Source organism: Protopterus annectens, chromosome 1.part1 (assembly GCF_019279795.1).
Source record: "Protopterus annectens isolate FY-2018-M chromosome 1.part1, PAN1.0, whole genome shotgun sequence".
Classification (NCBI taxonomy): domain Eukaryota; kingdom Metazoa; phylum Chordata; order Ceratodontiformes; family Protopteridae; genus Protopterus; species Protopterus annectens.
This window is the reverse complement of record NC_056726.1, coordinates 1,696,016,191-1,696,031,310: the sequence shown is the minus strand read 5'-3', so window position 1 is coordinate 1,696,031,310 and position 15,120 is coordinate 1,696,016,191. Positions and strand designations below refer to the sequence as shown.

Here is a 15,120-nt window from a genome sequence, read left to right as displayed (position 1 = left end):
GTACAGCATCATAATAACTCGATACACTAAGTTAGGCTTCTACTGTTTTCTGGCCATATTTTCAAAAGGAACAAAACACTGAGTATCACTGCCATTGTCTATCTTAATACTAAGAGTTATGCATAATGTTTGTGGCTCCATCTATGTACAGCATATATAAGTTGTATAAAATGATTCATATTTTTTTCTAATGTGATGTTATATTTATTTTTCCTTTCATTTGTAGTACAAACAACATAAGTGTTACAGGATCTGGGACCTATGTTACTACAATGCAGTTGTACAAGTACTCAGACTATACAGTGCCATACAAAGTCAGTGACATGCCAATCCGCCTTACTGTTGAATCACCATTGTACATAGGAGCAAGTGTTCAAGGTGCAGATCCAAAGCTTTTCCTCAAGGTGTCATCCTGTTATGCAACTCCTACACAATACTCTAATGACTCTGTACAATACCCCATTATCGCTGGAGGGTAAGTGTTGGATAGTTTTCTTGATTCTGGTTCAAAAGCAATAATCAGTTTTGTATTCAGAGCCAGTGATTGCATCCTAAATCATAATGGTATTTCTGACTACATTATCATTAAAGATGTAAATAATGGGGTCTATTTCATATCACCTAAATCTCATTTGACTGAATTTCATTTGGCTGAGACCAAATCACCTAATTTTCAAAATACTGAAAACTCATTTGACTGAATCTCATTTCACTGAATTTTAAGCCATAAACATGATGTTGGTTTCCCTTCACCTATGACTTGCTTGTGATAAAAAGAATTACTGTAACTTAAAATGATGACTGTCAGAATACTGATAGTCATGTAGAAAATAGTGTTGTAGTGTTTCTAAATGTGAGTGTGGTGGATGTTTTGTGTGTTCTCAGCAGAAGTGGCAGCGTGTAGAATACTGTAAGGTAAGTAAAAGGTATATGCCCTTTTCCCCACTATAGTGCAATCCTGGAGTTAGTATATATAGTTAGGGGGATGTGGTGGACATAGCACCCCACCTAGTTTGGTTTTATATTGTCTGGTTTCTATTAAGAGAGTAAGTAAGTAGTTTTTAAATTCTTGAAAGAGGTAGCCATTAGTGTTGTAAGAGTGTACATCTATGGTTTAAAATTTAGTCTTTTGAAATTTGGCATTGTAAGCTTTGGGAAAAATGAGATTAAGTCAAATGAGTTTTCAGTATTTTGAAAATTAGGTGATTTAGTCTCAGTCAAATGAAAGTCAAATGAGATTTAGGTGATGTGAAGTAGACCCATATAATGTTTATTAGCTAGTTTTTTCTAGTAATTGTAATAATCCAGATGTCATATTGACTTTATTTTAAATGCTGATTCCAATGCAGACTGTAATACTTGTTTCCTGTGGCCACTAAAAAGGAATATTCAGAGAACATTTTATCACAACAAAATTGAATATACCAGCTGTGTGCATGGTTATTTTTAATAGATGCAATTTGCTGAGTCTCATAGGTTCATAGGTAGGTACTAGGCTATCTGCCCGAGGGTATTTATAAGCCTAGCCAGAGTGTGTCGACTTTCGTCACCCCATTGATTAATTAACTGATCCTCTGTCAAGCAGAGTCAATGAAGTATTCCCAGGGGTGTATTTTCTGTTACCCATCTACTCGTCAAGGTTTCTATTGAAGAGTGTTAGTGAGGGTCTCTGCCTGATGTAATTTGGAATTTTGTTCCAATGCATGGGGAGTCTCTGTGACAGGAATCTATCCCTCCAGCATGTTCTATTTATTGTTGTGGCAAGGTTTAGCTCACTAGACTGCGTGGGTCGCAGTGACTTGGATTTCTTTAGGTGGAGTATGTCCATCAATTCCGAGTTGGACATGGCTTTGTAAGTCAGGCAGAGATCACCTCTGAGTAAGTGATGTGCCACTGAGTACAGTCAGAGTTTTTTCAGTCGGGCTGCATAGGACATATGTTTGAGGCCAGTAATCCTCTTGGTGAGGTACTTTTGTGGTCTTTCCAGCTGTTGTAAGTACCTTGTGAGGTAAATCCCAAATGGGGCATTGTACTCTATGATGGGTTTAATGAGTGATGAGTAGAGGGGCACTATAACCTCTTTATTTCTAGATGCAAACCCTTTAGTAATTAGATGGGCCACATAGAAGGATTTCCTAACTACTTTGGCAATGTGATTGTCAAAGGAGAGATTACTAACTACTTGGGTCTCCAGATCTTTTATTACCTCTTCTGTATTAAGGGGGCTGGCACCTATGTGGTAATTCGTGGATGTTTTGTTTTTCCAAAATGGGATGACTATGCATTTTTTGGCATTTAGCTTGAGGCCATGACTTTGATACCAGGTGTCCATCTCAGTAAGGCCTTTTTGGAGGATGTCCGTGTCAGCCAAAGAGTCAATTATGGCTCCCAGTTTGCAGTTATTGGCGAAGTTGGTTAGCTATAGTCCTCCTGTGTTTGCCTGTACTTCTGAGAAGTATATGTCGAACAGTAGGGGTCCCAGGACCGAGCCTTGCAGGACACCACTTGTGACTGGTTTAGAGTCAGACCTGGAGCTCGCTATTCTTACCATGTGAGTTTGGTCTGTAAGCCAGTTGGCAACCCATCTCATGATGTAGGGGTTTATGTTCAGGCTGGTGAGTTTTTCTGTAGTACCTGAGTGGGGAATGGTGTTGAAAGTCTTGGTGAGGTCAAGGTAGGCTGTGTGAACCACCTTTCCCTCGTTTATGGCCTTGGTGACTGTCTTGAAGAAGTCAACCAGGTTTAGTAGGCATGATCTGCCCTTTACAAAGCCAAACTGGGTTGGGTCAAGTGATTGGAGGTTCCCAATGTCTTTGTTAATGAGTTCTATGATGATGCGCTCCATAGCCTTGTAGACCAGGCTAGTCAGGCTTATGGGGCGATAGTTACCAGGGTCAGTTGTGGCCCCTCCTTTGTGAAGAGGAATAACCATTGATGTGCCATTCTTTGGGCATGTAGCCTGTGGAGATGCTGAGGTTGAACAGCGTGTTTAGGTGGGGGGTAAGTTCATTCTGTAGTTCATGCAAGACACAGCCTGGGACACCATCTGGTCCCAATGACGCTGTGTTTTTGGCTTTTGAGAGGGCTGTTTTCACCTGTGTATCTGTGATGTTTGGGACACTACACTTTTCTGGTATTGTTGTGGGCCCTTTTGGAGGTGAGAGGTGGGTGATGTTTGCACTGAATCTTTCTGCCAAGATGTTGGCAATATCAGTAGGTTCAGTATATTTTGTGCTATTTTGCACTAGTTCAGTGCATATATGTGAGTTGCCATTTAGATTCTTAACATAGCTAAAGAAGGCTTTGTGGTTATCTTTTGAATCCTTGGCTATTTTTCTTATGAAGTTAGCCTTGGATGATTTCATGAGGGAGCTTAGTTTCTTACTGATACTGATCAGGGATGTCTTTCCTTCTTGGGATTTGCTTTTTTTCTGAACTAGTATCCTCCTTCTATTGTATAGCCTATTTATTGCAAGGATCGACCAAACTGGTTCCTTCTCTTAGAGGAGTGAGTCTTGGATTTGCTAGGGATGGCATGATCCATGCATCCTTGTAGGTTCTCACAGAGTGCATTTGTAAAGGTTTCTGCATCTTGGGCAGCATTATCTTTTAGCGTGGGGGCTGTGAAACTTGCCACCTCTGTCTTAAGTAAGGTGAAGTTTGCTTTAGAAAAGTTTTTTTACTGTGGTTTCCTTAGTTGGGGGTGGTGGTGGTGGGGTGTGGACATCCAGAGTGATTAGTTTATGGTCTGATCTAACCAGTGATGGGTTGACCTCCGGTGTGGAACACCTGTTGCCATGTTGGTGATGACCAGGTCCAATGTTTTTCTCTTTGGTAGGGGAGTTTACCAGCTGATCCAGGGTGTTTGAGTTGATGAATTCCAGGAAGCGCTGGGCCTGGGAATTCGTACTCGAGTAGTTTTCCCAGTGAATGGTAGGGTAATGTAAATCGCCCATTATCCGGGTGTTCGGTAGCGGTGGTGGTGCTGTGGTAGCATTGTCACCTCACAGTAAGTCGTTGTCCTGTTCGATTCTCAGCTAGAGCATCTTCTGTGTGGAGACATGCGTGAATGGGCATACCTTCATTGCAGGTTGTGCAACAGGGCTGGCAACTCGGCACGTAAAAATCTACTGCCAATCATTAGCGGACCGGAGTTCTGCTGTGTCGACCCCTAACCGGGAAAAGCTGAAAGACGCAACAACAAAATCAGGGTGTTCAGTAGGACCTTCATGTTCTCCAGTGTCTCCAGAAAGGTGGAGTGATAATCCTGAGTCATCTGAGGGTGATTTGTAGCAGGCCACAATTTGCATAGAAGATTTGCCTGATGTTAGTTACACATGGATGATCTCACAGGTATCATGCTGTGCCACTAACCTGGACGTGTAGGTATCCTTGATGAATATGGATACACTCCCTCCTTTTGTGTTTTGGTCCATGTTCTGTGGCAGAAACGTGTGGTATGAGTTGTAGCCTGGTAGTGCTGGGGTGCTCTCTGGAGCCTTGAACCAGGTTTCAGTTACTGCACAGATATCGACATTCTCCATACTGAGGAGTGCTTTGAGCATGTGCATTTTGAGATTTAAACTCCTGGTGTTGAGTAGCATAACCCTCAGTTTTTTGTTAATTGTGCTGTTTAGGGAGGTGGCTTTGACTTTTGAGCCTTGCCTATAAAAGGCACTATGGGGGCAGCAAGAGCCTTGGCCAGTATTCGAAAGCCTAGGGGTGACAGGTGCAAGCCATCTCTTGTGAAGCAACGTGGCTTGTCAAGCATGTCATTCCAGGCTGACAGACACTGGATCCCCTTTGAATGACACCAGAAGCTTAGCCAATTGTTGAAATTGATCATTGTTTCTTTATACTGAGGTATCTTTCTTGGTAAGGGCAGGATGCTACTCAGGGTCAGGGTCATACTAGCCTGGGCTGCATGATCAGAGAGCTCTTCCATGTCCCTTTTCATGTAGTCCAGGGAGGTACGTCTCAGGTCATTCATGCCAACATAAACAATGACAGTGTCATATTTGTACTTGTTCTGGAGTGACCTGAGTGCTTGTGTTATGTGGCGGATTCTGGCTCCCAACAGGCAGCTAACAGTAACCTTCTGCTTGTCCAGCCTAGTGAGTGGGACGTCAGTGTGCCTGACTATAGAGTCACCTATTACTAGTGTGTTAGGTATGTTATTTTGCCTTAAGGGCTGTGATTGTGCAGCACACTGATTTTGTGTTTTATGTGTTGTCTAGTTTGTGACGGGAAGTGCAGGTTGTTTGGGTGTCTGCTTTGGAGGTCTCTGATGCTTTTGCAGGTTTATATTTAGAGCCTCCAAGTATGATTTTGTGTATTTATGTGTATTTTTTGCCAGTGCTGTTTTAGTAGGTATGTGTGCGGCTGGAGCTGTGGTGCAAGTGTTAACCTTCTCCTCTTGACTGTGTGTTCCTGTCTTGGGTGGAGACAGCTTATCTTCCAGTTTGGCTGTATAATTGCATCTCTCACATATGTTAGTGTTTTGTGGTAGGAGGTGAGGGTTGTCTGTGTACATGAGGCAGTTGTAACATTGCCTCACGATACCCAGATTCACCAGCTGGACTGGAGAATGCACCTGAAGTTGCTCTTTGGTCATGCCTGAGTAGTAGGATGAGCTGCTTAGTTAATTGGTTGGTGAGGGGTGAATAAAGAGCCTTGCCCTGCTGGGCAATCAGTGTCAGGGTATATTAGTGTTTTGCTATTAGGTCTGAGCAAGTGCTGAGCTGTAAGATTTTTTTTGAGTTCTTAGGTTGAGAGTTAGACTAGTTTCAAGGGAAAAACTGAAGAAGAGACTTAGTGGAGCTGGGAATAATTTAACTGTAGCTAACTGGCACTGCCCGGTGCGCAAAACCGTGCAAACACTGTTTTTATAGTAGGGAAATGAAAGAGATAGAAATTAGCCCAAAATGGCCAATAAACTACTAACTTCTGGGCTGGAACCACTCCTCCAGTGACAGGTTGCTCAAAGCTCATACGGTGAAATGCCTGTGGCTTGTGAGAAAAATATTTTTTTGTTTAATTTTGGTTGATAATCCATTTAAAAAAATAATGGTAAAATATTGGCTATTTAGAATGAAGGAACTTGGAGAGGAGCCTTTGTCTAGTATTTTCAATATTATGTATACATGGAACTCAACAGATTAAATACAGACGAATGATATAATCATTCTCTTTGAATGAATGATACATGCGTTACTAAAGGAGGTACTTATTCTGGGTATAATTTTGGCTTCAGTGGTTAAAGGGTAACAAATGTGAAGAGCGGTAACAGGAAGAGCTGTGTTTGTGCTTTGAGGATCTAAGGTGGGATTCAAAAGGTATACAACTTTACATGGCACCTGTTTCCTGCATGAACCACAGCTGTTTCATAGTTACTGAAGCATATCAAAGCCTGCTTGTTTATGATGCTACAGAGGAACATTTCTGCTACAACTTTAAACCTTCCATACAGGCTGAAGTGTGGCACCAACTGTATACATCCAAAGATTAACAATCTCCTACCCATAATGCAGCAATCTATAATCTCTATCTCATCATTTTTCCCAGTATTACCACTAAATTGTAATTATATACTTAGTTATTCCAGTATTTCCTTCTTCAATTTAGCTTTATTTATTTATTGTAAAAGTAATGAGGTGCTAGATTCCAGCTTTTCAATCTGTACAGTACATTTCTTCACCAGATCAAAGTAATGATGTGATAGCACTTTTAATGTGTTCTGTACCTTAGCATTCATATGCTAGAAAGAGGAATCCTCATCAGAAAGAGAACTGTTTTTATTCTCCCAAGTTCCCTTCCCATAAATCACTGAATTATACCTGACTGCATTTTGAACTTCCTTTAATAGGCATTTTGAACTTCCTTTAATAGGCAGGGCAAATTACTTAACATGTATGCAGTATTTGTAGGCTTCTTGATTCAACTCATGTCTTATTCATTTATTTATTTAGAGTCTATATTACATGATCAAGTGTTAAGGTGATCGAGCACTTAAACGTCGACCCGTAAATGTCGAACCCTTAAAACCGCAAATGGCCATTTACGCACATTTTTCCCTGGGAAAAAAATTTGCTTGGCCGTCATTGGTAATCTGCCCTTTTCCCCAATGCAGATCGCTCTCTGAATTGGTATATATAGTTAGGGGGTGTGTGGAGGGCACAACCCTCACCACATTGGGGGTGTAGGAGGGTGAAGGCCCACACTTAAATAGTGTTTAAAGATTTGTTTTGTTTCCTACAGCCAAGTGAATTTTTGCGTAAATGGCCATTCACGGTTTTAAGGGTTCGACATTTACTGGTCAACATTTAGGTATTTTATCACCTTAATTTTAGATCATGTAATACAGACCCTTTATTTATTAGTATTTGATGACTCAGTCATTAAAATCTGTTGACCGTTATCAGTCACAACCTGAGTTTTACGTAGAGTAATCTACAGTAGGAATACAGACTAAACAGTTTCAACAGTTGCTACATAAGAATTGTTTGCAACACTTTGGAAACATCAAATTAAAGCAGAAGTGCAAAGTACAGTTATAAAGAGTCGAAGAAGCAATACGGTGTAATTACATGTGACAAATCAAAGGAAAATAAGTTATACATTGGTTTGCCTTATAAGATCACTAAAACAAATGGTTTAGGCATTAATCATAAGCTTTATAGCAGTTGCATGATAATTTTGTGTGGATTCTTGTTTTTTTTTATTTTTTAATTTTATTTCAGTAGGCAGATGGTTCCAGGTTGCCGATCACAGTCTGGAGAAAGTTTTTTTTTCCATTGTGAGTTTTTGACATTGAATGTGGTCAAACTACAGATGAGGACTATTCTTGTGAGCTTCTCAAATCATATAACTTCTGAATAGGATGTGTTCCTTTTAAAAGGTGACTGTAACCTTGTTTAAATCCTGAAAGTAAGAGTGCTTAGCTACTCTTAGTGGTTAGTCACTGACAGCCAGGTGAAGTTTTTCAGTAATTTGCTGTGATGAAGAAGGGGATCTGCTAGTAAGATGAATTTGCAAATTTTGTTCTCCACAATTTGCATTCTATGGTTGTTCTTAGCTGAGTGTAAAACCAGGAAAAGGAAACAATATTCCAACCTAGGTAGTAAAATTTTTTAGCAATAGAAAAGTGAGTGCTTGGCAAGAGCACATGATATTAGAGCATATTTCAAACTGACCTTGAGTTTTTTTGCTATGTTGCATGTGTGCATGTGTGTGTGTGTGTGCTCATGTGTGCGCGTATGCACGCACGTGTGTGTGTGTGTGTGTGTGTGTGTGTGTGTGTGTGTGTGTGTGTGTGTGTGTGTGTGTGTGTGTGTGTGTGTGTGTGTGTGTGTGTGTGTGTGTGTGTGTGTGTGTGCGTGTGTATGTTTATGTGTTGTAAAGATGAGAATGGGGTCTAGGATGAGCCCAAAACATTTCTGCTCTAACATTTGTTTATTTGTGTATTTTTTGACATAGTTAATTAACAGTTTGTTGGAGAGGAAACAAAGTTGTATGAAGTCATTTTGTAGCTTGTTTTCTAGATGACTGTGGGTATTATTGGACTGTAGCAGATGCATGTCATCTGCATAAAACCAGGTTGATATTTGGGTGGTTGAGGTGCAGGTAATAGTCTCCAGTGAAGAAACTGAAAATATAAATACCACGGAGTTCCAATAAGTGCTCCAACACCACTAAGGTATACTCTCACTAATTTCATTGTAATATCATGAAACAACTTGCAGAATAATTCCACTGATATGCATCCCAAGCAATTCACCAATATGGGTGAACTCAAACCAAACCAGTTTTATTGATGATAGCATTCGTGAGATGCTGAATCACCTCAGCATCTTATACCAAAATATAAAAACAATAGTGTGACACAGAATGCGTATAATAATGAAATAAAAAATGCTAAATGCTGAATACTGCGGACAATACTAAAATTGGGTTAAGCGCTTTCACCCATATCATATGGGATTCTTCAGAACACCATTAAATTAAACCGTCCGCCTTATAAAACTTTCAAGGCACCAAATTTGAATGGAACTGTTCAAAAATTTAAAGAAACAGTACATTGTAATGTCAATTCCAATTCAACACTAAATTACCATAACATTTATTACCTGCGTTATTGTCTTTGTAACTTAATGGTCCATATTAAAAACAATCAACTACAGTAACATATTAAGTGCGATGGATCTATAAAATATACAATGTATACAATAAATATATATCTATACAAATTGTCAACTTTTTTCTTATAACGTCGTTGCTACCACATAGATAGAATTATGAATGTAAATGTAAGTATAAATGTCCACCAAATACCTATATGCCTATCGCACTTCCTACACTAAGAGAACCCTCCATCCTAGTAATTCAGTAACTCGAAATGCACCTGACTTATGTGTTTGATATGAATATATAAGTATATGAAGTAAACATATTGGAAACACATAAATATTTGCAGTTAATACATTTAGCAGATTGAACAACATAGAACACCAATGGTAGAAAACTTCCAAAACAACCATATGTACTGTAATAAAAATACAATTGTAAAATATACTTGTGACTGGAATATTGTTTATAACAGAAATGAAAACACGAAAATCATACAAACTAACAGAGAAGATGTTCCCTTTCATACTGCTATCAACGTGGGTCAATAAAGCCTAATTGTAACATGTAGTAACTCAACCTATTTGCATAAGGTAATATATGAATTATGAATTATAAACTATATATTTATAAACAGTGGGCAGGATTCACAAAGCCTCCGTGTAAGAGTTATAACTCATACACGGAGGCTGCAGTTAAACGGAGTGATGTCAGCATGCTCTGCATATTAATGAGAGCATGCTGAATCACACTTAAGGCCAACACGGTCCATGTAAGACAGTAGGGGCATGTCCGTAGGCCGAGCCCTGTAAGCGGACACGCCCCCAGAAGAGGAAAAGTACCCAAAGTAAACACCCACGACAGAGTCCACGGAAATGTGAATAAACAGAACACAACACATGCCCCCACAGACTATGAACAGAAAACATATAAACAAACACGTTTTATATATTTTTTTAAATTGTAAAAATGTTTAACCGTGAGTGCGCTCATTTCAGTGGGTGTGCCCGTAGCGCAGCTACAGTTAGCAGTCAGTGGGAAAGCATATAAGAACTAAATATGCAAAATAATCCAGGAAGCAATAGTGTAGCAGTAGAGATGTTGGCTGAAGAGCAGCCGTTCATGGTTCAAGCCCCCACAACACCAATTTTTTTTTTTCAAAATTAGCAGGAAACAAGTCCCTGACAAATATGTACACATAAAACCACAATTTATGTAAAATGTAATTAAATAGCCCATTTACATTGAAGACATGTGAAGTAACAAAAGAATAAAAAATGCCAGATGTGCTCATAGCTAAGCTACAGATTAACAGAGTGAGTGCATCTGCCCGTAGATGAGCAGTGGTTTAACTGGTGCAAAATGAGTGCCCGTAGCTGAGCAGTGGTCTAACAAGCTAAATCTATGTGCCCCTAACTGAGCTGAGCGTAATATGCGTGCCGATAGCCAAATGAGGCTTAAACCAGTGTACCCTGTTTGCGCGGAGCTGCGCACCGCGCAAAGAAGCTAACCGACGGGCAACGTTGAGCAAGCCGTATCAAAACTGCCTTTACACAGACACACCCCTCAGCATGTCTAGACAGTCATGAAAAATAAAAAGCAGTGGCCAGGTTCGAACCCAGGATACTGTACACCATAGTCAAGGTACAGAACCACTAAGCCATGACAGCAGTACCTAGAAATGCAATAATAGCTAATATATAGGAATGAATACAAACTACAGCATGACAATGCAGGTTTACTGAAGTTGATACAATTCCAAAATGGCCAATCACAGATATGTGTGGGAAAAACGGACTATATAAGCCCCATAGGCGGGAATACACAACATAAATGATTGTAGAACTGACCTGCAGGCAGAATGAAAGGAGTAGGAGAGGGTAGTTGCTTCCGAGCACAGAGGTGGAGTGTTGAGGAGTCCAGGTACATGGTCTGGCTCCTAGTCCATAATCATGAGGCCCAACTCATGCAGGGCCAGGTCCTCTGGGGAGCATACAGGGCCGAGGTGTGGGACCGGTTGGCTCATGATCTCACCAGTGCCACAGGGATTCCAAGGACTGGTGAGCAGGTCCATCACCACCATGCAGACCTGAAGAGATGCAAGCAGGACCAACTGAACCTTTGGATCCAGGAGGCCTGGCAAACACCCAACTCCCCACTACTGAGTAAGTAACATTTAATTATGTATGTAAGAAATTAAACTAGCTGATATTATGGAGATGTGTATTCCAATATTACTTCATTTATATTACAGCTGCAGGTGTCCGTTCTGCGAACCGCAGAGCCTATGGGGATAGGCTGGTGCGGTTGCGCCACCAGGCAGGTCAGGAATCCACTACCAGTAACCGTAAAGAAATATAAAAGTATGACAGTCAGCAAAAGAGTGCAGTGTAGTCAGTAAGGAATAAAATCTGCAAGTAACAGTGTGAAAGTGTCTGCAAGTCTTGCTTGATTACAAAAGTGTAAGTTAAACCAAAAAATGAAACTGTCTGACATATATTCTGAAATAAAAATGCCCTACCTGTAAGAAAATAGTACACAACCTGCAGCAGGCTGAAAAGTATAGCTGCAGAAGATGATGAAATCACATGTGTGAAATATATCCCTGTGGAAATACTGAAACATGACAGAAGTGAGACTGCTGGAAAGGATTGTAATAACTACAGGTAAAACATGTCAATAAAGCCTAGAAGTAAGTACCATCCTGAATAGTAAAATGAAAGCAAGAGAGAAAGTGTCATGAATCCAGCAATACAGTAGTAATAACCCCTGAATAAAGTATACTGCAGTCAAGACAGAATGAAATGCATGTGAGATTCAAAACCAGACTGCAAAATCTGTTCAAAGTGTTGCTGCATGTGGAATGTGTATCCCAAAATCTTGATATGTTGCTCTCAGTCAGAAATATGCAGATAGGATGATTGTCTGATATACCAAACATCCACACTTGTCTACAGCTATATAAAGCAAATGTAGCAGTATGATGTAGCTGAACAAAGCTAGATATGAATGTGTATGAAGAACACTAAAATGTATATTGATGTTGCAGTAACAGTCCTATCACCAAGTTGAAATAGTTATCATATAGGAAACCGTAGTTAGAACAGTAGTGTGTATATAACTGTAGCTATTAGAAATGTACAGCATATGTATTGTTATTCGAAGGTATTATTATTACTTTCTTTACCCCACCCTATAACCACATATAACCCATCCCATGTGAAAATTGTATGTGCAATCACAATTAACACCCCTGGACGTTTGTCCTGTTGGGTCATATATCTGCATGTCCGTTGATGCATCTGCCCTGTTCATACATCCGTACCTGATGGCCTGTTGCCATCAATTAACCCTGCATGTGGTTGGACTGTGTATTTCTGTTCAAATTATGCATGTGTTATGCACGCTGTTCAATGGTGTGAATATCTGGGTGTTTGTTTAATGGGAATACTAATGCATGCTGTTACAACTAATTGTGAATGGTATTATATGTCACTAACCCAAACTGTCATGACATAATGCAAAACATAGGACGACAGGGAAGGCGGGTTCCAGCGGACCCACCTCTCCCACCTCAGCTGGCGTGTGCACCTGGCACTAGTGCCGAGTCCGGACCCTTCTCTGGTGGCCCTGTGCCACCTGCGGGTGGAAGCGCTGCAGGGGATGGGGCTCACCCCCCCTCTGCAAGTGTGGCCAGAGGAGAACCACCACTCACCCTCCGTAGCATCCTGACTGTGGTGCGTAGGGAGATTCGGGACTCTGTTCTTAAGCCCCTACACCAGCTCGAGGCATGGGTGGCACAACTAACGGGCATGCCTGTTGCCCCGCCTACACAGCCCCCAGCACAGCCCCGTCCTGGGCAGTGAAGGAATAGTGGCAACTGCCTATGGGTGGGGATATCAGTTCCACTGTTGCCATCTGTGGGCTCATGGGCTCTGGATATCCAAACCTCCGTCCCCGCCAATTGTGTAACCCCCCCCACATGTCATACACTGCCCCTGTATGTGTCTTGTTTGTCTTGTCTGTTTACCTACCCAACCTACCTCCCCAGCTGTACTGACTTCCTTCACCTGACATACCACTCTCACCTGAAAAAAAAAAAAAAAAAAAGGGCACTCTGTACCCACAAAAAGATTACGCCCCATACATAGCTGCCCATTCCGCACACATGTCTGTTGGACATGGAACCTATCAATTACAATTGGCAGTACAACAAGTATTATTGTTGTCCTGACACCTCTCTCAGGGGTGGAAGGTTTCAAATGTTACACCAAACTAAATACATATGCACAGCTGTTGCTGATGAAGAAATGGGCAGCTATGGGCCTTACCTACATCCCTCCTGCAAATCCCAAGCTTGTTTCCCTACTGTCTTACCCTCTTTGTGACCCCTTTTTCACCACTTTCCTGTCTCCCCATTTTCTTTTCTTTCAAAGAAAATAGCATGGGTGTGCACCAGAGTAAGCACCGTTAAGCGGTTGTAAGTGGGTGTGTGCTTGTGTGCGCGGAGCTAACCACCAGTGCGCATGCGTGAGCTCCACGCAAACCAGTGCTAACCCGGTTACAACTGCTTAAAAGTGCCTTAGTCACTTTGATTGACAGGTCCTGTACTCAGTTCAAAAGCAAAATAAAATCCCACTGTCAGTCCCGAACCCAGGACCTTGGAAACACTAGTCTGTACGACCTACCACTAAGCCATGATTCTTACACAAAAACACTGTGCTAAAATAAATATAACATGTAATAGTAGGGATGAATGTAAAGGGAATATAGGATGTGTAGTACACAAAGCATGTCATTTAAAATTACTGTCAAAACTACTGGATTTCCATAATAGTAGTGTGTGAACAGAAACAGCCATGCTAGTTGGCAGCTTGTAGATAATAAGGTCAGTTAAAGTACATAGATATATGTATGCATATGTACATATATATATATATATATATATATATATATATATATATATATATATATATATATATATATATATATATATATATATATATATATATATATATATATATATATATATATATATATATATATATATAGTTGTAGGAGTCAATGTGCATACACACTTGCTACAGGAACATGAGAGAGGAATGGAGAATTGTGAATATACAACACAGCCTGAATCATGAGAGAGATACTAACCTTTACACTCACAGAACACTGTCCACAGCATACCAGCATGGTCCCCGCCCTCACAATCTGAAAGGGCAACGCCTATCCCACATACCCTTTTATAGCACTGACCTGAAATCACAGTGAGAACTGCAATCAGTACACAACTGGCTGTATGCAATTAGCAAATGCTGGCTTACAATTGGTGCAGAGGCCATCACATGTACCTATGCAGATACCTACAAAAGCATCCAGTGCTAACACTCCCCACATGCAATACATTCATTGCATTGTCTGTAAGCAGACAGAGGGAGAGCGAGAGAGAGAGAGAGAGAGAGAGAGAGAGAGCAAAAAAAATAAATAAATAAATAATCAGACACTGTGACTCTGTCACCCGAAGCTGTCAGCACTGACAGTAGCAGCAGCAAGCAGAAGCTGTGGTAAAGCAACCAGCTGCGACAAACAGAGGTAATGCAAAGTAGCAGGTTAATAGTGTGCATACTGTGAACCCTCCAAATGTGTCATAGGTCTGCATCCATAGGTATGTCCATGTGATATGCTGTGTGTATGTAGTTCCACCAAAAGGGGATGACCATACATTACATGTGAATCAGTCTTAGGCCATGATCCTGGCAGCAGTTGTCTGTGCGTTGGCCCAGCAATGGCTGTAGTGACTGCTTTAAAAAGTCAGCCAGGTTCAAAAGTCAGGATCAGCCCATCCCAAAGGCACACTGGCTGGAAACAAGTGTCTGCAGGTACCCGATGTCACTGCATATGCATCCCATACTGCATAATTCCATAGCTTAGCAGACCAGGCCCATTATGCATATGATGTGGTAATTCCCAGGGTCAGTCGAGGTGCCCCCTTAGTGG

The 15,120-nt window shown here is 40.9% G+C and overlaps 1 protein-coding gene across 1 annotated transcript in view; it reads left to right on the top strand.

Annotated features, from left to right (window-relative positions):
• LOC122816615 (pancreatic secretory granule membrane major glycoprotein GP2-like) overlaps positions 1-15,120 on the top strand; it is a 501,830-nt gene that overhangs the window by 267,498 nt on the left and 219,212 nt on the right. Inside the window, exon 6 of the mRNA XM_044089528.1 lies at positions 227-475. Within this exon, the coding sequence (XP_043945463.1) occupies positions 227-475 (249 nt within the window). The remainder of the gene's footprint in view (positions 1-226; positions 476-15,120) is intronic.